This window comes from Phacochoerus africanus, chromosome 14 (assembly GCF_016906955.1).
Source record: "Phacochoerus africanus isolate WHEZ1 chromosome 14, ROS_Pafr_v1, whole genome shotgun sequence".
NCBI classification, from domain to species: domain Eukaryota; kingdom Metazoa; phylum Chordata; class Mammalia; order Artiodactyla; family Suidae; genus Phacochoerus; species Phacochoerus africanus.
The window spans coordinates 25,544,209-25,566,344 of NC_062557.1; the positions used below are offsets into that span (position 1 = coordinate 25,544,209).

The window sequence follows — 22,136 nt, forward strand, 5'->3', positions numbered from 1 at the left end:
GCCAGCAGCTGTAGCTCTCATTCCACCCCTGGCCTGGGAACTTCCATATGCCACAGTGGGGCTTCACAAAAAAAAGGCAAAAAAATTTTTTTCATTGATATGGTTTCAAAGTCCATACTTTACTAACTTTTTAAGAAAGTACCACTTCTTGGAAGTTCCCTGGCTCCTAGGGGTTCAGGTTCACGATTTTTTCCTCTGTGGCCTAGGTTCAGTCTCTGGACTGGGAACTGAAATCCCACATGGAGCTACTGCCAAAAAAAAAAAAAAACCGACAAAAGACAAAACCCTGCTACCACTTTTTGATTTTTGGTGTAGTATCAAAGATAAATATCTACAATATTGAAAAAGCAATTAAAGTGTTTCTCCCTTTTCTGGTGACATACCTGTGTGGGGCTGTATTTTCTTCATATTCTTCAGCCAAACAACCTGTCCTAACAGATGGTTCATTTTATCTATTAAGCTAAACATTAAATAGGCAAAAAGGTAAAATGATGCCACTTTTCCTCACTACTGGTTTTTTTTTTTTTTTTTTTTTGGTCTTTCTGCCTTTTGCTTGAGCCACTCCTGCAGTATATGGAGGTTCCCAGGCTAGGGGTCAAATCGGAGCTATAGCCGCTGGCCTACACCACAGCCACAGCAATGCGGGATCCAAGCCACATCTGCGACCTACACCACAGCTCACGGCAACGCCGGATCCTTAACCCGCTGAGCAAAGCCAGGGATCAAACCCACAACCTCATGGTTCCTAGTCGGATTTGTTAACCAGTGTGCCACGACAGGAATTCCCATATTTTATTTCTAAATTAGTAAATAAAACTAAAAAAAACCTCCTCAAATATAATTTCCAAAATGGTAAACATTAACCATTAAATATCACCCACAAAAACAAAAGCTCTTTGGGCTCCTCAGTAATTTTTAAGATTATAAAGGGGTCCTGAGACTGAAAATATTGAGGACCAGTGATTTGGGCTATTATCAAGTGGCTGCTAATACCCGAAAAGATGATGAGCTCTTCTGAGCCCCACCTTGCTGAGAGGGGGGCCACACACCATTACCTATGAAGTAGTTTCCTCAGAAATCAAACCTGAATCGGAGTTCCTGTCATGGCACAGCGGAGGCGAATCCGACTAGGAACCATGAAGTTGCAGGTTCGATCCCTTGCCTTTAAGGATCTGGCGTTGCTGTGAGCTATGGTGTAGGTCACAGAGATGGCTCAGATGCCTGCATTGCTGTGGCTGTGGCTGTGGTGTAGGCCGGCAGCTGTAGCTCCGATTTGACCCCTAGCCTGGGAACCTCCATATGCTGCAGGTATGGCCCTAAAAAGCTAAAATAAATAAATAAATAAATAAATAAATAAAATAAAAAGAAAATTTGCTTAAAAAATTAAAAAGAAAGAAAGAAATCAAGAGTTCCCATTGTGGTGCAGTGGAAACGAATCCGACTAGGAACCATGAGGTTTTGGGTTCGATCCTTGGCCTCGCTTAGTGGGTTGAGGATCCAGTGTTCCCGTGAGCTGTGGTGTAGGTTGCAGATGTGGCATTGCTGTGGCTCTGGTGTAGGCAGGTGGCTACAGTTCCAAATTAGACCCCTAGCCTGGGAACCTCCATATGCTGCAGGTGTGGCCCTAAAAAGACAAAAAAAAAAAAGAAGAAGAAAAAAAAAAGAAATCAAACCTTAATCTGATTGAGACTCTTTTTTTTCTCCCTTTAAGGGCCACACCTGTGGCGCATGAAAATTCCCAGGCTAGGGGTCAAATCACAGCTGCAGCTGCTGGCCTACACCACAGCCACAACAACGCTGGATCCTTACCCCAATGAGTGAGGCTAGGGATCGAACCTGCATCCTCATCGATACTAGTTGGGTTCTTAACCCGCTGAGCCACAACGGGAACTCCTGATTGAGCCTCTTGATCTAACCACAAGTTTATAGAAAATACAGGGGGCAAAAGAGCATGGGCCCATGGCTGAAATCAGCACAACCCAGGATGTGGAAAATCCAGATCATGTTCAAAAAACCACACAGTTCCTTCAACAAATAAGTTGCAAGCAGGAGTTCCTGCTGTGGTGCAACAGGATCAGCGGTGTCTTGGGAGCGGTGGGATGCAGGTTCTATCTCTGGCCCCGCACAATGTGCTCAGAATCCAGTGTTGCTACAGCTATGGCTTAGGTCGAAGCTGTGTCTTGGATCTGATCCCTGGCTGGGAACTCCAGGTGCCATGGGGCGGCCAAAAAAAGGGAAAAAAAAGTTGCAAGGAAAAATAAACAGAGGAGTTCTCCTTGTGGCTCAGTGGTTAACAAACCTGACTAGTACCCATGAGGATTCGGGTTCGATTCCTGGCATCACTCAGTGCGTTAAGGATTTGCTGTTGCCATGAGCTGTGGTATAAGTCCCACATGCAGCCTGGATTGCATGAGGCTGTCGCTGTGACCTAGGCTGACAGCTGCAGCTCCGATTTGACCCCTAGCCTGGGAACCTCCGTATGCTGCAGGTGTAGCCCTAAGAAGACAGAAAGAAAAAAGCTAAAATAGGAGTTCCCATTGTGGCGCAGTGGTTAACGAATGCGACTAGGAACCATGAGGTTGCAGGTTCAATCCCTGGCCTTGCTCAGTGGGTTAAGGATCTGGCGTTGCCGTGAGCTGTGGTCTAGGTCGCAGACATGGCTCAGATCCAGAGTTGCTGTGGCTCTGGTGTAGGCTGGCAGCTACAGTTCCGATTAGACCCCTAGCTTGGGAACCTCCATATGCCACAGGAACAGCCCAAGAAATGGCAAAAAGACAAAAAAAAAAAGCTAAAATGGACTCTGACTACTAGGGAGAAGCATGTTCCTATTGACGGGAACTGTTTTTTTTCCCCCCTCCCCTTGAGGGCGTCTCATGATGATTAACCATTTGCACCTGCAAAAGGTATTCTTCCAGTTTTCACGTCAGATGAAAGCCAGGATAAAAGTTGATAGCGTACCTGGCCTGGGTAAATTCCTTATGAGGAGGCCAAAGCTCAGTTACGCAGAACTCGGAATGGATAACAGTTTAAAGAGAAAAAAAATGTATAGAATACCGGGCCAAATATCCAGAGAATTTTTTTTTTACTCTCCATTTTTTGTTTTTGTTATTAATTCTTTTTTGGTATGTGTGTGTCTTTTTAGGGCCGCACTCGCAGCACATGAAGGTTCCCAGGTTAGGGGTCCCATCAGAGCTGTAGCTGCCGGCCTACACCACAGCCACAGCAACACAGGATCCGAGATGCGTCTGTGACCTACACCACAACTCATGGCAATGCCAGATCCTTAACCCACTGAGCAAGGCCAGGGATCGAACCTGCAACCTCATGGTTCCTAGTTGGATTCGTTAACCACTGAGCCACGACGGGAACTCCTGTTTCTGTTTTTGTTTTTGTTTGGGTTTTTTTTGGCCACGCCCGAGGCATGCAGAAGTTCTCAGGCCAGGAATGGAACCCATGGCACAGCAACGACCAGGGCCGCTGCAGTGGCAACACTGGGTCTTTAACCTGTTGAGCCACAGAGAAAGTCCGACCCTATTTTTGTTCTGTTTTCACTAAGTGACGCGATTTTAAGTTTTAGTACCTAATAGCAAAAGGAAACAAACCCAACCCTCAAAAAGGCCAAGACCACACTCACTTCCCTCAAATGCCGCCCCCCACCCAGGTTGTCAGTGATTTGTTTCTGATAGTCTGAAAATTGTGTTAGGAACTTGGGATGTGATCATTCTTTTTTTTTTTTTTTTTAAGGAGGGAGAGCAGATGAGACTGTGGGCCTAAGATGAGCTGACAGCATGGCGTTGGTGTGGTTCAGCCCCACAGTGGCATTGAGTTATCCTTGCCCTCCTAGAGGGAACATGCTTTTGTTTTTGTCTTTTTAGGGCCACACCTGCGGCACATGGAGGTTCCCAGGCTAGGGATGGAATCAGAGCTACAGCTGCTGGCCTACACCACAGCCACAGCAATGCGGGATCTGAGCCACGTCTGTGACCTACACCACAGCCACAGCAATTCCAGAGCCCTGACCCACTGAGCAAGGCCAGGGATGGAGCCTGTGTCTTCATGGATACTAGTCAGATTCGTATCTGCTGAGCCATGACGGGAACTCCAAGAACAGCATTCATTAACGGTGACTCATTCATTTAAGATACTGTTGTGTCCCACTGGTTAATATTTGTTTGGCGTATTTACATCGTTATTCGTCAGTACCTATATTTGCATCACTGCAAAGCTGGTTTCTTATAAACCAGTCTGGAGTTACTTGTGAAGTGTGGATTTGGGACTCTGAAAAGTACATAGACCTTTGATAAATTCCTGGATTTTTTTTTTTTTTTTTGGTCTTTTGTAGGGTCGCACCCGTGGCATATGGATGTTCCCAGGCTAGGGGTCTAATTGGAGCTACAGCTGTCAGCCTACGCCACAGCCACAGCTCACAGCAACGCCAGATCCCTAACCCACTGAGCAAGGCCAGGGATTGAACCCAAAACCTCATGGTTCCTAGTTTAATTCATTAACCCCTGAGGCATGAAAGGAATTCCTTGATTTTTTTTTTTTTAATTTTTACAAGTCTGTTTAAGTCTTTTGTGGGTTTTTTTTTGGGGGGGGGGCTTCAGTGGGAATTCTTTTATTTATTTGTTTATTTGTTTATTTTATTTCCCCAATACATTATTCATTTGCATTTTTGTAGAAAGTCATCCCTTTCATCTAGGTATTCAGGATCTAGGCTTCTCTATTAAAAAAATTTTTTTAAGTTAAAAAAACTAAATTAAAAATTTTCTAATTTTAAAAAAATTAAAAATTTATAAATTCAAATTTTTTTTTTTGTCTTTTAGTGCCATACCCATGGTATACGGAGGTTCCAAGGCTAGGCCTACACCACAGCCACAGCAATGCAGGATCCGAGCCACATCTGCAACCTACACCGCAGCTCACGGCAATGCTGGATCCATAACCCACCCAGCAAGGCCAGGGATCGAACCTGAAACCTCATGGTTACTAGTTGTATTCGTTTCTGCTGCGGCACAATGGGAACTCTTTTTCTGGAGGAGGGGCGGGTGAAGGAGAAAAAGATAGCTTTATTGCTTTCTCAGGCAAAGGGAGCCATAGCAGACTAATGCCTTAAAGACACTGCCCCCAAAATTTTAAATTAAAAACGATTTTTTTTTAGGGCCACACCTGTGTCACATGGAAGTTCCCAGGCTAGGGGTTGAATTGGATCCACAGATGCCAGCCTATGCCACAGGCACAGCAATGCCAGATCCAAGCCGCATCTGCCACCAGTTTGTGGCAATGCCAGAGCAAGGGTGGGGATTGAACCTGCATCCTTATGGACACTGGTCATGGTCTTAACCCACTGAGCCACAATGGGAAGTCCTTCTAGGCTTCTCTTTGTTTCTCTCACCTTCTGTCTTCTCTCTCTTCTTTCCTCCCCTCTATTCTCAGTTCAGGGGATTAGGATTAGCCAAACAGTATCTCTGGTTCCCCATTTCTGGGAAGGAAATTCTGGCTGATTAGCCCCATTCGGATGAGGTGAACACCCGTGGTCCACTCAGCCAGGACCAGGGGAGCATCATGTGTTATAACCAGACTCGTTTGTAGGCGTCGCTTCTGGGTCAGGAGGAAAGTCTTAGAGCAAGGAGGTTATAAAGTTGTCTGGAATTCCCACCCTGGCACAGTGGGTTAAGAATCCGACTGCAATGGCTCAGGTCACTGGAGAGGTGCAGGTTTGATCCCTGGGCCCAGTGCGGTGGTTAAAGGTGTAGGTTGAAGCTATGGATTGGATTCAGTCCTTGGCCTGGGAACTTCCACATGCCATGGCTGCAGCCATAAAATTAAAAAAAAATAAAAGAAAAAACCAGTTGTCTACTCTGTGCTTAGATTTAACGATGATTCCATTTTATTTTTTTATTTTTTTTTAATTCACCACTTTCTATTTGGCAATTTCTTTTTTTTTTTTTTTTTTTTTTTGTCTTTGGTCTTTTGTTGTTGTTGTTGTTGTTGCTATTTCTTGGGCCGCTCCCGCGGCATATGGAGGTTCCCAGGCTAGGGGTTGAATCGGAGCTGTAGCCACCAGCCTACACCAGAGCCACAGCAACTCGGGATCCGAGCCGAGTCTGCAACCTACACCACAGGTCACGGCAACGCCGGATCGTTAACCCACTGAGCAAGGGCAGGGACCGAACCCGAAACCTCATGGTTCCCAGTCGGATTCGTTAACCACTGAGCCACGACGGGAACTCCCTATTTGGCTATTTCTAAAATCTTGTTTCTGCTTTTCTTAGGTTCGTTTTGTTGTCCATTTTCAAATCTCTTATTTTATTGCTTCATTTATTAATTTTAGGACTTGTGATCAGAAGTACGTATTTGAAAAAACTTCACATTTTCCACTGAGTATAGTTTTTTGGCCATGCCCACGTATGCAGAAGTTCCTGGGCTAGGGATGGAGGCCATGCCACGGTGGTGACCAGAGCCACAGCAGTGACCACACCAGATCCTTAACCCAATGAGCCACCAGGGAACTCTCTGCAAATTTGATTCTTTACTTTTCTATTTATCCGAAATCAGTTTTTTAAATGATTTTTATCATTTCCGTTATAGCTGGTTTGCAGTGTTCCGTCAATTTTCTACTGCACAGCAAGGTGACCCAGTCACACACACATGTATACATTCTTTTTTTCTCACATGATCATGCTCCATCGCAAGTGACCAGACATCGTTCCCAGTGGATCCCAGCAGGATCTTTTTGGGTTATTTTATGGTTTCCTTTGCTGTGCAAAAGCTTGTCAGTTTGCTTAGGTCCCATTGGTTTATTTTTGCTTTTCTTTCTCTTTTGCTTCGGGAAGAAATCGATTTTGATACGTAGTGTACGAAACAGGTTTGACTTGCATTTTTGCTCAAGTTGCTATTCCCATCTATGTCGCACAACGAAATCTTTCTTAACATACTCAGAAGAGATTTTAACAGCGTTTGCTCTCTTGTGTCCCAACAGCCCTAGGTGTCTGTCGATCCTCAAGATGGCGATGGTGCTTTTGGTCCTGAGCGTTGGCCTCCTTATGTTCCGAAGCGTGTTCCTCGACACAGACTTCAGTCTCCTCAACTCACCCATCCCTTCCCCCACCCTGGAAGCGCAGACGCTGAAGCTTCTACCTGAGAAACATGTCAGGAGCCTCTTCACCTACAGTGGAATCTGGTGAGATGGCAAGAAAACTGCCTTGCTCTGACACTTCCCTGGCTCCTCCTGTGGCTTTACTGTGTCCTTTTTTTTTTTTTTTTGTCTTTTTGTCTTTTTGCTATTTCTTGGGCCCTTCTCGCGGCATATGGAGGTTCCCAGGCTAGAGGTCCCATCGGAGCTGTAGCCGCCGGCCTACGCCAGAGCCACAGCAACGCGGGATCCGAGCCACATCTGCAACCCACACCACAGCTCACAGCAACACTGGCTCCTTAACCCACTGAGCAAGGCCAGGGATCGAACCCTCAACCTCATGGTTCCTAGTCGGATTCGTTAACCACTGCGCCACGACGGGAACTCCTACTGTGTCCTCTTATGCCCACTTTACAGCCAGTTCCTTACCTTTCTGCACCTGTGCTGATTGGGAATGTGAATCCTGACTGCGGGACCTGGTGGGGGCATAGCTCAGGGGTAGAGCATTTGAGTGCAAACGGCGGGACTAGGAAGGGGCTTGGTCTGCTGGGCACGGCCTCTACAGCACCCAGCAAAGTTCTTTAGGACTTTGGAGGGCCTATTTAACTAAAACTGTAGGAGGAGTTCCCGTTGTGGCTCAGTGGTGACAAACCCAACTAGGATCCATGAGGATGCGGATTTGATCCTTGGCTTCGCTCAGTGAGTCGGGGATCCAGGGTTGCGGTGAGCTGTGGTGTAGATTGAAGACGCAGCTCAGATCCTGTGTTGCTGTGGCTGTGGTGTAGGCCGGCAGCTGTAGCTCCGATTCCACCCCTAGCCTGGGAACTTCCATATGCCGCAGATGTGGCCCTAAAAAACAAAAACAAATTAAAACCCCCCAAAAACTAAACAAAATTATAGGAAAGATGTGGCCTTTCTGGCCCTCTGGCCTTTTCATCTGGTGGGTGGGGCTGCAATGCCTCCGAGATTCCTGTGACTCTCAAGTTTAAAGGAGTTTGGGGAGTTCCTGTCATGTCGCTGCAGAAACGAATCCGACTAGGAAGCATGAGGTTGTGGGTTTGATCCCTGGCCTCGCTCCGTGGGTTAAGGATCCGGGGTTGCCGTGAGCTGTGGTGTAGGTCCCAGACGCGGCTCGGATCTGATCTTGCTGTGGCTGTGGTGTAGGTTGGCAGCTGTAGCTCCGATTGGACCCCTAGCCTGGGAACCTCCATGTGCTGCGGGTGCAGCCCTACAAAGCTAATAATAATAATAATAATAATAATAATAATAATAAATAAAGGACTTTGATTCCAGAGGGGGGCCTTCTCGCCCTCCTTCCTTCCCTCTCTTCCCTTCCTTCCCTGTGTCTTTGGGAGCGGCCGCTGCTGGGATTCCAGGGTCTCAACCCAACCCTGGCGCTAGGTATGGGAAAGCCTAGGGGGAAAAATACACTGGATTGGGAGTTCCCATCATGGCTCCGCGGAGATGAATCCAACTAGGAACCATGAGGTTGCGGGTTCGATCCCTGACCTTGCCCAGTGGGTTAAGGATCCGGCATTGCTATGAGCTGTGGTGTAGGTCGCAGATGCAGCTCGGATCCTGCGTTGCTGTGGCTCTGGCGTAGGCCGGTGGCTACGGCTCCAATGAGACCCCAGCTTCGGAACCTCCGTGTGCCGCGGGTGCGGCCCTAAAAAGACAAAATAAGAGAAAATAAAAAGTTAAGAAAAAAAATACACTGGACTGAGCTTGCGGCTCCCCCTCACCTACCAGCCCACCCTCCCAATCTGTGATCTTTGACCTTGTCTTATTTTAGGCTGTTCCCGAAAAACCAGTGCCAATGTGACACCTTCAGGCATCAGGGAAGCTATAAGTTGGAGGATGCCTACGACCGGCGTGACCTCCCCGCAGTGAACCTGAGGAGACAGGCTGAGCTCGAACACTTTCAGAGGAGGTAGTGCAGATGCTGAGGGCTCTTGCGCCCTGAGATGGAGCGGAAGCTCTCTTCTCATTCCCGAGGGTGTGGCTCCAAGGAGGGGGGAGGGAATGCCCTATTTTTTTTTTTTTGTATTTTGCCTTTTCTAGGGCTACTTCCCATGGCACATGGAGGTTCCCAGGCTAGGAGTCTGATTGGAGCTGTAGCCTCTTGCCTATGCCAGAGCCACAGCAACGCCAGATCTGAGCCGAGTCTGCGACCTACGCCACAGCTCACGGTAACGCTGGATCCTTACCCCACTGAGTGAGGCCAGGGATCGAATCTGCATCCTCATGGATCCTAGTCAGGTTCATTTCCACTCTGCCACAATGGGAACTCCACATTTGTGGTTTTAAAAGAGGAGGGGATAGTTGTGTGTATAAGTGTGGGTAGATGTGTTTATACATTGAGGGAGAAATATGAATAGTGGTGGTAATATTTAACCATGGGCTTTTGGTAGTGGCTTGTAGTGTTTGCCAATTTCCACGGTTTAATAATCACACTGTACACAACATTGTGAATCAACCCTGCTTTAGTAAAAAGTTCAAAAATGAAAACACCCAACCCTACAAGAAAACACACTGTGGCTGATTTCAAGTCTCCCACGAGATATCATTGCATGCCGGTTATTTAATATCTCCATCCACAGGTAGATTGATGCAAATAACCTCAAGAGCAGAGATAATAGGAAAATGTATTTTTTAATATTGCATGTAAAGATTTATTTAAAATGGCTCACATTGAAAACCAGCAATTGAAAATGTATTAAAATAATTCGAACGTGGTGAGTGTTGAGCAGGTGTTACCTTTGTTCTCTTTATGTTATGTTTCATTTTATTTATTTATTTACTTTTTAGGGCCGCACCCGAGGCACATGGAGGTTCCCAGGCTAGGGGTCCAATCGGAGCTACAGAAGCCGGCCTACGCCACAGCCACAGCCACAGCCATGTGGGATCTGAGCCTCGTCTGCGACCTACACCATAGCTCAGGGCAACGCTGGATCCTTAACCCTCTGAGCGAGGCCAGGTATTGAACCCGCAACCTCAAGAATGCTGCATTGGATTCTTAACCTGCTGAGCCACAACAGGAACTCCGTGATTTTTATTTTTAATGTGTGTTGTTGTAATCTGCCTCAGTGGAATTCGAGGCTGGAGGGAGGGGCGGGAATAAAGAAGAGGAGAGAATGCAGGACAATCCGACGATTTACTTTGGATTTCTCCCCCTTTGCAGCCCAAAGCTCTGGGCACAGATGCCCCTTTAAGAGCTAGCCAGCAGTTCCTGTCGTGGCTCAGTGGTTAACGAACCTGACTAGTATCCATGAGGATGTGGGTTCGATCCCTGGCCTTGCTCAGTGGGTTCAGGATCCAGCATTGCTGTGAGCCGTGGTGTGGGTCGCAGACGCGGCTCGAATCCCGCGTTGCTGTGGCTGCGGCTTAGGCCGGCAGCTACAGCTCTGATTGGACCCCTAGCCTTGGAACCTCCATATGCCGCGGGAAGTGGCTCTAGAAAAGCAAAAAAAAAGAAAGAAAAAAAGAAAAAGAACTAGCCATGGGGACAGTGAGGAGCTCCTGCTGTGGTACAATGGAATCAGCTGTGTCTGGGGAGCACAGGGATGCAGGTTCAACCCCTGGCCTAGCACAGTGGGTTAAAGATCTGTTGCTGCAGCTGCAGCTTAGGTTGCAGCCACAGCTCAGGTCTGATCCCTGGCCTGGGAACTCCATATGCCTCAGGGAGGCCAAAAGCGAAAGAAAAAAAAAAAAAGAACGAACCAGTGGGAGCAGTGGGAGTTCCCTTGTGGCTCAGCACGTTAAGGAGGATCTGGCATGGTCACTGCATTGGCTCAGGTCGCTGCCATGGGGTGGGTGAGATCCCTGGCCTGGGAACGTCTATGCCGTGGGTGTGGTCGCACCCCCCCTCCCCCCAAAAAAAAGAGCTAGTCAGGGACAGGTGTCAAGGCAGCTGCTGATGGTTTTGTTTCCCTGCAGAGAAGGGCTCCCTCGCCCACCGCCCCTGCTGGCTCAGCCCAACCTCCCCTTTGGGTACCCGGTCCACGGGGTGGAAGTGATACCTCTACACACCATCCCCATCCCAGGTAGGTGCATCTCCACCCGGACAGGACCCAGGCAGCTCTCGTAGTCCTTCTGAAGCAGAGGAGAGAGCAGAAGGGAGCAGTTATCCGCTGAGTCCTTCCCGGATACCCAGCACAATCCGTGAAGCTGGACATGGTTTCATTTGATGTTATTCTCACTGTTTCCACCACTGGGAATGGCACTTAGGAGCTGTCGCCTCCCTGGGCATCTGGGATCGTATAGGAGAGGACGGAGATCTGGGTGCCTCGAGGAATCTCAGGCTGTTATTGGCTTATTGGTGTCCGCCAGCATCAAGGGAGCAGGCAAAGCCTCAGCCCATCTCCAGGGACTGCATATGGAAAGAATATTTCTGTCGGATACAGCTCCCTCCACGAGGGGTTTTTACACACACCTCTCGTCCAGCATACATCCCTGTGAGGTAAATGTTATTTGGCCAATTTCCCAAATAAGTTTAGCATGTTAGCTAAGGCCACAGAAGGAGGATGTGTTTGAGTTAGGATTTGCATTAGTCATAAGAACAGAGATAGATTTTAAAGTAAAAACATTTGAGATGAGTTGCTGGTGTTTTGGGGTTTTTTTGTTTTGTTCTGTTTTTTGTTTTTTGTTTTTGTCGTTTGTCTTTTTAGCACCTGGAGGTTCCCAGACTAGGGGTGGAATTGGAGTTGTAGCTGCTGGCCTACAGCAGAGCCCCAGCAACACCAGATCCGAGCTGCGTCTGCGACCGACACCACAGCGCACAGCAATGCTGGATCCTTTACCCATTGAGCGAGGCCAGGGATCGAACCCACAACCTCATGGTTCTTAGTTGGATTCGTTTCCACTGCGCCATGACAGGAACTCTGAGTTGCTCGTGTTTTTAAGTACTCATTTAAAAAATGATTTGCCATTTTGGATAATTCTCTCTCTAGTGTGTAAAATATATGTAACATAAAATTTACCATTTAGGGGTTCCTGTGGTGGTGCAGCGGAAACGAATCCAACTAGGCACCATGAGGTTTCGGGTTGTATCCCTGGCCTCGCTCAGTGGGGCAGGGATCCGGTGTTGCTGTGAGCTGAGGTGTAGGTCGCAGACTCAGCTGACAATCTGTGTTGCTGACGTTGTGACGTAGGCCGGCAGCTGCAGCTCTGATTCGACCCGTGGCCTGGGAACTTCCTTATGCAGAGGGTGTGGCCCTAAAAAGCCCCCAAGCCCCCCCAAAACCCAACAACAACAAGACAAAAAAAAAACCCAAACTAGGGGAGGGCATCAGAGGCTTTGGTTTGCTGGAGTTTGCAGAGGTCCGTTGGACACCATCTAGCAAGCTCTAGTGGGGAGGCGAGCGGTCTGCAAACACTCTGGATAGGTGACACTCGAAGGGGCTCTGGAGGGATGTGTAGGAATTGGCCAGGGAGCTGAGAGCATCAGGGAACTCTTGGCATCCTCTCAAATGTTTTTTTTTTTTCCTTTCTCCTTTTTCCTGTGACCTCCAGGCCTCCGGTTTGAAGGACCAGATGCTCCCACCTATGAGGCAAGAGTCCCCTTCCCAGCCCCACTTTGCACTTAGCATCTTGTCCTTGGCTCACTGCCCATGCGCTTTTCCCCGTGGTGGTGGCTGGTCTCAGAGTTTGACAGAGACAAAGATGGGGCAGACAAAGATGCTGTAGCTCTGATTGGACCCCTAGCCTGGGAGCTTCCATATGCTGCAGGTCCGGCCCTAAAAAGAAAGAAAAGAAAAGAAAAGATCTGTTGACTGAAATGTTTTCAGCAGTTTTCTTTTTCTTTCTTTCTTTCTTTCTTTCTTTCTTTTTTTTTTTGTCTTTTGTCTTTTTAGGGCCACATCCGGTGGCACATGGAGTTTCCCAGGCTAGGGGTCCAATCGGAGCTGTAGCTGCCAGCCTACGCCAGAGCCACAGCAACACCGGATCCGAGCCGCATCTACAACCTACACCACAGCTCGAAGCAACACTGGGTCCTTAACCCACTGAGCAAGGGCAGGGATCGAACCTGCAACCTCATGGTTCCTAGTCGGATTCGTTATCACTGAGCCACAACAGGAACTCCAGAAGAAATCTTTAAGAATGGATGCCACTTAACTCTGCATGCCAAGAGTTAAGAATGTTTCAGAAATGGCCCTTGAACACACCAGGTCCTAGGTCCTAGGCTTTTGGGGCTGGGGCAGACACTCCATCAGAGCCAGACCCTAGCTTTCGGGAGCATGAAGCGTTCTTCTCCTCGCACCCTTATGCATGCTGCCCCCTGCTGGCCATCCTGGGTATGTGCCTCTCTGCATTTAGGCTTTCTACCTCCTTTACCCTAGGTCACCCTGACAGCTTCTCTGGGGACACTGAACACCCTTGCTGACGCCCCAGACAATGTGGTGAAGGGCAGAGGCCAGAAGCAGCTGAACATTTTGACCAGTAGCCGGGAGCTTTTGAACTTCATCCTCCAGCATGTGACATACACGAGCACAGAGTACCACCTCCACAGAGTGGATGTGGGTGAGTCCGTCCTCGGATGGCAAAATGCTGAGGGACCCCATAAACACCACCACTGCCCCCGCCCCCGGCTCTCAAGGTCTTCCTTCTCCAGGAAGCCTGCTTCCCTGGCTCCTGTTTCTAACTTCCCACTTAGTGTACCTGGTACTATCCCCGTGTTGCCATTGAGCCCGTGGAGGGACCCGAAAGAAAGACAGTGAGATGCCTGCTTGTCTGTACATGAGGACAGATCATTCATGCTCTGCACCTGGAAACCATCCCCTTCTGCTCCCCGTTCTCATCAGTGATCAAAGCTGAAGGTTCCCTGTTCCGGTTGTGGTGCAGTGGAAATGAATCTGACCAGTATCCACGAGGTTGGCGGTTCGATCCCTGGCCTCACCAGTGGGTCGGGGACCCGGCGTTGCCGTGAGCTGTGGTGTAGGTCGCAGACGTGGCTCAGATCCCATCCTGCGTTGCTGTGGCTGTGTGTAGGCTGGCAGCTGCGGCTCCTATTCGATTCCTAGCCTGGGAACTTCCATATGCCGCGGGTGCGGCCCTAAAAAGCAAAAGAAAAGAAAGAAAAAGGAAAAGCTGAAGGTTTCAGCTACAGTAGAGGAGAGCACAGTCCATGTGTCAGTGGCTTGTCCTGAGCATTACGGGAAAGAGGGATGTGGGGGAGCTGTCAGTCCCAAGGGCAATGGCTTTGTCTTCCTCCTCCCCTCCCATCCCAAACCCGACTCTTACTCCCAGAATTCATGGGAGACCAATTCCTGCCACCCTCAGGGCAGCCCCACTTACCTTCTGGATGAATTAAAACCCTTTTCCGGGAGTTCCCATCGTGGCTCAGTGGTTAACGAACCCAACTAGTATCCATGAGGACACGGGTTTGATCCATGGCCTTGCTCAGGGCGTTAAGGGTCCGGCATTGCGTGAGCCGTGGTGTAGGTTGCAGAAGTGGCTCAGATTCTGCGCTGCTGTGACTGTGGTGTAGGCTGGTGGCTATAGCTCCAGCTGGACTCCTAGCCTGGGAACCTCCATATGCCACGGGTGCAGCCCTAAAAAGAAAAAGACAAAAATAAATACATAAATACATAAATAAATAAATTACCCTTTTCCGGAGTTCTTGTGGCTCAGTGGATTAAGAACCTAACTAGAATCCATGAGGATGCAGGTTTGCTCCCAGGCCCGCTGCGGCATAATTCGCAGATGTGGCTGGGATTCCATTGGCTGTGGCTGTGGCTGTGGCGTAGGCCGGCAGCTGCAGCTCCAATTTGAGCCCTAGTCCGGGAACTTCCATATGCAGCAGGTGCAGCCGTAAAAAGAAAAAAAAAAAAAAAGACATTTACCTTTTTCTGCTTTGACCAGATACACAGGATGCTTTCCCAGGACCCCAGTGAATGTGAGGCAGATTTTCCATGAGCATAAGCTAGAGAGAGAGTTCTCTGTACCTTGGGATTTTTAAACATGTCTTACCACAGAATGACCCTGTGAGGGGGCTTCCCACTGTGGCTCAGCAGAAACGAGCCTGACTGGGATCCGTGACGATGCAGGTTCAATCCCTGGCCTCACTCGTGAGTTAAGTATCTGGTGTTGCCAGGCACTGGTGTAGGTTGCAGACGCGGCTCGGATCCCATGTGGCTGTGGCTGTGGCTGTGGTGTAGGCCAGCAGCTACAGCTCCGATTTGACCCCTAGCCTGGGAACCTCCATATGCTGCACTTGCAGCCCTTCAAAAAAAAAAAAAAAAAAAAAGGCGGGGGGCACTGTGAGGTGAACTGGGCTGGTAGTATTACCCTGGTTTTGGAGGTGGAGGTGGAGGTGATGTGACTTACCCAAGGTATTTCAAATTATAGATGCAGAGTCAAACTTCATCTACCCCTCTGATTCCAAGCCCACTTCACCCGACAGAGTCTCACGGGGGCAGACATGTGCGTTTCAGAGGCAGTCAGCAGGTTGCTTCTGGAACACACAGCAGGGTAGGAGCCGGAATGCCATAGACTCTGTGGGGTCCTCAGTCCTTCACTCCCCCATCGCGTCGGCTTCCCTGGCCTCGTGGGGAGTGACCCAGATACCGTGCACCAGCCCTGACCTGATTTCTCCCTCCAGTGAGTCTGGAGTCCAAGTCCTCAGTGGCCAAGTTTCCGGTGACCATCCGCTATCCTGTCATGCCCAAGTTATATGACCCTGGACCAGGTAAGACCCTTGTCCCTGGGGCTCCATGGTGGGTCCCTGGAGACTATTGGGTGAGATGCAGAAGGGATCCCCTCTGAGATGGAGGAGGAGACTCGATGAAATAAAAGCTCCAATTGGATTCCTGTTAACAAGCTTTTTTTTTTTTTTTGGTTGTGCCCGCAGAGTGGAAGTTTCCAGGCCTTGGATGTGACCCAAGCCACAGCAGTGACAACACTGGATCCTTAGTCCACTAGGGCACCAGGGAACTCCAACAAGCTTTTTTTGGAGGAAAAAAATGCTAGAATACGCTCTTAATACTGCTTCATTACGTTTAACTTACTGTATGGTTGAATTTATTTTGAAAAAAATCTAATGATTTATGACATTTTAATAAGTAATAATTATAAAAATAGAATGGTATTGGACCATGAAGAGCTATGTCAGTGGAATCAAGTTAGATACCTAGGCATTCTTGTCGTGGTGCAGCGGTTGACGAATCTGACTAGGAACCATGAGGTTGCGGGTTCGATCCCTGGCCTTGCTCAGTGGGTTAAGGATCCGGCGTTGCCATGAGCTGTGGTGTAGGTTGCAGACGCGGCTTGGATCCCATGTTGCTGTGGCTCTGGCATAGGCTGGCAGCTGCAGCTCCAATTCGACCCCCTAGCCTGGGAATATCCATATGCCGAGGGTGCAGCCCTAGAAGAGGCAAACAGACCAAAAAAAAAAAAAAAGGAAAGAAAAGAAAAGAAACCCAGGAATAGACATCTTGGAATTTTACCGTGTGATCGAGGTAGTTTTTCAAATTAAAGGGGAAAAAGATTAACAATTTTTAATGTTTTTAATGATGGAAGCCTACCATATGCAAAGTCAAATGGCAAAAGACAAACTGGGGAAAAATAACAACACACACGAAAGTCAAAGGTCTAATTTTACTTCAGAGGACTTATGAATCAGTAAGAAAAGAACATGAATAAGAACCACAAGGAGTTCCCGTCGTGGCTTAGTGGTTAACGAACCCTACCAGTGTCCATGAGGTTTCAGGTTCGATTCCTGGCTTTGCTCAGTGGGTTGAGGATCCGGCGTTGCTAGGAGCTGTGGTGTAGGTTGCAGACTCGGCTCGGATCTGGCATTGCTGTGGCTGTGGCTGTGGCTGTGGCCAGCAGCTGTAGCTACAATGCGACCCCTAGCCTGGGAACCTCCATATGTCGTGGGTGCGGCCTTAAAAAAAGCAAAAAAAAAAAAGGAAAAAGAAAAAACCAGGCCAGGCACGTCTCTCTGTAGGATTGAAGCTGTGACAGGGCAGGTCTCAGGTCTTTAAATCTTTTCCCCTCTTCCTGGGCCTCATGACTGGTCATATTGAATCCCTTGATGGGCGAAACTCTATGCGTCTCAATTCCCAGTAACAGCATGAAAGCCGGTGGCAAACCAAGTGCAGATAGGCAAGCATAACATGAAGCATCCCACTCGACAGAAGGAAACAGCAGACTGGAGCCAAGAGAACCAGAAGAGAGGAGTTCCCGTTGTGGCTCAGTGGGTTAAGAACCTGACATGGTGTCTGTGAGGATGCAGGTTCAACCCCTGGCCTCACTTAGTGGTTTCAGTATCTGCATTGCTGCCAGCTGTGATGTGGGTCAAAGATGTGGCTCAGATCTGATGTGGCTGAGGTATAGGCCTGCAGCTGCGGCTCTGATTCAATTGGGAGCCTGGGAGCCTGGGAACCTACATATGCTGCAGGTGCAGCTACTAAGAAAAGAAAAAACAAACAAGCAAAAAACAAAAAACAAAAAACAAAGAAAAAAAGGGAGACACTCTAGAAGACAGAAACCATTTAAACAAATTGGGAGTTCGGGTTGTGGCTCAGTGGGTTGAGAATCTGACTCATGGAGTTCCCACCATGGCTCAGCAGAAATGAATCTAACTAGCATCCATGAGGATGCAGGTTTGATCCCTGGCCTCGCTCAGTGGGTTAGGGACCCGGCGTTGCTGTGAGCTGTGGTGTAGATGAGGCTTGGATCCTGTGTTGCTGTGGCTGTGGTGTAGGCCGGCAGCTGTAGCTCTGAGCTGACCTCTAGCCTGGGAACCTCCATATGCTGCAGGTGCGGCCCTAAAAAGACAAAAAGACAAAATAACAATAATAAAATGTATTTTCTGATCCAACTAACATCAACTGTGAACAAGAGGCATGAGGGCCACAAACACTCGAGCCATCGCCGTGTAAAGAAACCTCCAGAGCAATGCACGTCAGTGAGGATTCTTGAAGACAGAGCTCTGACACCTACCCTTTCTTGCCCAGAGAGGAAGCTCCGAGACCTGGTGACCATTGCCACCAAAACCTTCCTCCGTCCCCACAAGCTCATGACCATGCTCCGGAGTGTTCGTGAGTACTACCCAGACCTGACGGTGATTGTGGCCGATGACAGCAAGGAGCCCCTGAAAATCACTGACAGCCACGTGGAGTATTACACCATGCCATTTGGGAAGGTATATCCCTCCCAGAGGGGGAGACACGGGCACCTTGGGACCAGAGGGCCCCCGGGTCAAGTGGTACCCTGGTTGGGGCTGCTTCGGGGGAGGGGGGGACCCTCCCGAGGCAGCAGGATCCTTGGGGGGCGGGGGGTGGTGGTGGGGTAGGACTCCTCTGAGTCCCCTGGCTGCCTCCAAATTCCCGGAGAAATCAGGTCACTCTCCCTTTCCTGCAGTGACGGGGTGGGTAATCCGTCTTTCCTCACGCTTGGTGTGGAAATTGATGGAGGTCCTTCTAAGCGACTGGCGGTGTCTGACGCTCTAAGGTTTCCTGATACGCAGGTCCCACAGCAGAGAAACCTCTCTCACGATTTCACCCTTGCTGGGGCGTCTCTCTCCGCGCCCCACACCTTCCCTCGAGCACACCGGGAGGAAGTGGATGTTACCCCTTCCAGAGAGCCCCACCCTCCAGCATCTTCCAGGCAACACAGGGCGAAGGGGCCACAAAGACTGTCAGGTGTAAAGGGACTTGCATCCATCCCTCAAGCCACAGGGCCAAGGAGGGACTTTCTCGTCTCCAGAGAGTCCCTCTCCTTCTTCCAGGGTCTCTGAGACATGGGCTCCCTTTAACCCAGAGGTTCTCAGCCACTGTCTGGGGGGCAGCCTGACCCTTGGGAGCTGAGAAAGCCCCCAGGTGGTGCTAGGAGGCAGCGGGGCGGGCAACCACGGGTCTAACCTCCCTCCCCTCGCAGGGCTGGTTTGCTGGCAGGAACCTGGCCATATCTCAGGTCACCACCAAATATGTTCTCTGGGTGGACGATGACTTCGTCTTCAACAGCAAGACCAGGATCGAGGTGCTGGTGGACGTCCTAGAGAAAACGGAACTGGACGTGGTAAGTGAGCGCTGCCAGTTCTACCCCACTGCCATCTGACGAGCCAGAGGGGGAGGGGGAGGAGAGGGCAGAGAGGAAAGGACAGGAGGGAAGAGGAGAGGAAAAGGGATGGGGGGGATGGAGAGGGAGAGGGGAGGGGAAGGGCCGTGCAGGAGGTGATGCAGAGCAGCTCTGGGGTTGAGACTATCTCAGGGAAATGAGACCCTCGGATTCTGCTTCTGCCTCCATTCTTACTTTTCTTTGAACAAATCACACCAACCCCACTCCCCAGACTCACCGTTGTTCTGTCCTTAAAGTGTGTTTAGGAGTTCCCATCGTGGCTCAGTAGTTAACGAATCCGACTAGGAACCATGAGGTTGCGGGTTCGATCCCTGGCCTTGCTCAGTGGGTTTAGGATCCGGCATTGCTGTGAGCTGTGGTGTAGTTTGCAGATGCGGCTTGAATTGCCCGTTGTTGCGGCTCTGGCATAGGCCAGCGGCTATAGCTCCGACTGGACCCCTAGCCTGGGAACCTCCATATGCTGAGGGAGCAGCTCAAGAAATGGCAAAAAAAAAAAGTGTGTTTAGGTACTTTTTTCAATCTTTTTTTTTTGTCTTCTGTCTTTTTAGGGCCACCCCTGCCCCATCTGGAGGTTCCCAGGCTAGAGGTCCAGTTGAAACTGTAACTGCTGGCTTATACCACACTTTACAGCAATGCCGGCCAGATCCTTAACCCACTGAGTGAGGCCAGGGATCAAACCTGCAACCTCATGGTTACTAGTTGGGTTTATTAACCACTGAGCCACAATGGGAACTCCCAGTCATTTTTTTTAATTGATTTTTTTTTTTTTTTGCTTGGCCACACCTGTATCATGCAGAAGTTCCCAGGCCAGGGATCCAGCCTGATCCCGCCTGTGCCACAGCAGTGAGAATGTTGGATCCTTAACCTCTAGGCCACCAGGTGGCCTAGGTTTTATTTTATTTTTATAAAATTTATAAAACCCTAATTTGTATTTTCTATTGGAATAGAGTTGATTTACCATGGTGTATCAGTTTCAAGTGTACAGCAAAGTGATTCAGCTATACTCATACTTTTACAGATTCTTTCCCCCACCTAGGATATTACAGAATAATTGCGTGTACTTCCCTTTGCCATACAGTAGGTCCTTGCATATGGAAGTTCCCAGGTTAGGGGTCAAATCGGAGCTGTAGCTGCTGGCCTACACCACAGTCACAGCAACATCAGACCTGAGCTGCATCTGTGACCTACACCACAGCTCACAGCAACACCGGATCCTTAACCCACTGAGTAAAGCCAGGGATTGAACCTGCATCCTCATGGATCACAGTTGGGTTCATAACCCACTGAGCCACAATGGGAACTCCTATCTATTTTATATATGGTAGTATGTATATTTTAATCCCAATTTCCTAATTTATCCCTCCACCCCCTCCCCACGCCAGCCACCTTTCCCCTTTGGTAGCCATAAGGTTGTTTTCTAAATCTATGAGTCTGCTTCTCTTTGGTAAATAAGTTCATTTGTATCTCTTTTGAATCCACATATGTGGGATATCATATGATATTTGTCTTTCTCTGAATTCATTTAGTATGGTAATCTCTAGGTCCATCGGTGTTGCTGCAAATGGTATTATTGTACTCTTTTCGTGAGTGAGTAATATTCCAGTGTGTGTGTGTGTGTGTGTGTGTGTGTACCACTCATCTGTTGATGGACATTTAGGTTGTTTCCACGTCTTGGCTATTGTGAATAGTGCTGCCGTGAATGTAGGGGTGCATGTATCTTTTGAAAACTGTGGTTTTCTTTGTATGCATCACTTCCAACTTCCTCTCTGGACTGGTGAGAGTTGGAGAGGAATGTGAGTGTTGCTCTGGTTTTGTCACACACCATCACAAAAATGAAAATGGCACAAAGCTATTAAAGCACACACACGTGGCCTTAATGACAATAAAAAATGAACACAGGAGTTCCCGTCGTGGCTTAGCAGTAATGAACCCGACTAGTGTCCATGAGGATGTGGGCTCAATCCGTGGCCTTGCTCAGTGGGTTAAGGGTCTGGTGTTGCATAAGCTGTGGTGTATGTCCCAGGCGTGGCTCAGATCTGGCATTTCTGTGGCTGTGGCAGTGACTGTGGCGTAGACTGGCAGCTGCAGCTCCAATTGGACTGCTAACCTGGGAACTTTCGTATGCTGCAGGTGCAGCCCTAAAAAGACAAAACAAAACGGAACAAAAAACCCACAAATATCAAAAGTTAATTTACACATGGAAAAGGGGGAAAAAAGGTGATGCTAGTTAATAATACTGCATTGCGTTCTTGAAATTTGTGAAGATACCCATACTGTGTAGAGGTGATGAATTCATTAATTAGCTTGCGTGTGGTGATCTTTTCACAGTGTCTACATATATCAAAACATCAAGCTGCAGGGAGTTCCCTGGTGGTGTAGTAGTTAGGATTTGGTGCTTTCCCCACTGTGGCCCAGGTTCAGTCCCTGGTCTGGGAATTGAGATCCTACATCAAGCGACTACATGCCACAGACCAAAAAAAAAAAAAAAAAAATCAAGCTGTACACCTTCAATACATACAGTTGTTTTTATTTTGTTGTTGTTGTTGTTTGTCTTTTTGTCTTTTTGCCATTTTCTTGAGCCACTCCCTCGGCATATGGAGGTTCCCAGGCTAGGGGTCCAATCGGAGCTGTAGCCACCGGCTTACGCCAGAGCCACAGCAGCGCAGGATCTGAGCCACGTCTGCGACCTACACCACAGCTCACAGCAACGCTGTATCCTTAACCCACTGAGCAAGGCCAGGGATTGAACCCATAACCACAGGGTTCCTAGTCGGATTCGTTAACCACTGAGCCACGACAGGAACTCCTTCATACAGTTTTAATATATCAAAGGTATCTCAATAAAGCTGTTTGGAAAAAGAAAGATGGGAGTTCCCTGGTGGCTCATAGGGTTAAGGATCCAGCATTGTCACTGCTGTGG

General features: G+C 48.7%; 1 protein-coding gene across 1 annotated transcript in view; it reads left to right on the forward strand.

Annotated features, from left to right (window-relative positions):
* The window catches only part of B4GALNT2 (beta-1,4-N-acetyl-galactosaminyltransferase 2), a 34,000-nt gene that overhangs the window by 7,776 nt on the left and 4,088 nt on the right, over positions 1-22,136 (forward strand). The window contains exons 2-9 of the mRNA XM_047758648.1: positions 6,983-7,183; positions 8,928-9,065; positions 11,072-11,178; positions 12,647-12,684; positions 13,474-13,654; positions 15,735-15,821; positions 18,094-18,281; positions 19,016-19,156. Coding sequence (XP_047614604.1) covers positions 6,983-7,183; positions 8,928-9,065; positions 11,072-11,178; positions 12,647-12,684; positions 13,474-13,654; positions 15,735-15,821; positions 18,094-18,281; positions 19,016-19,156 — 1,081 coding nt within the window. The remainder of the gene's footprint in view (positions 1-6,982; positions 7,184-8,927; positions 9,066-11,071; positions 11,179-12,646; positions 12,685-13,473; positions 13,655-15,734; positions 15,822-18,093; positions 18,282-19,015; positions 19,157-22,136) is intronic.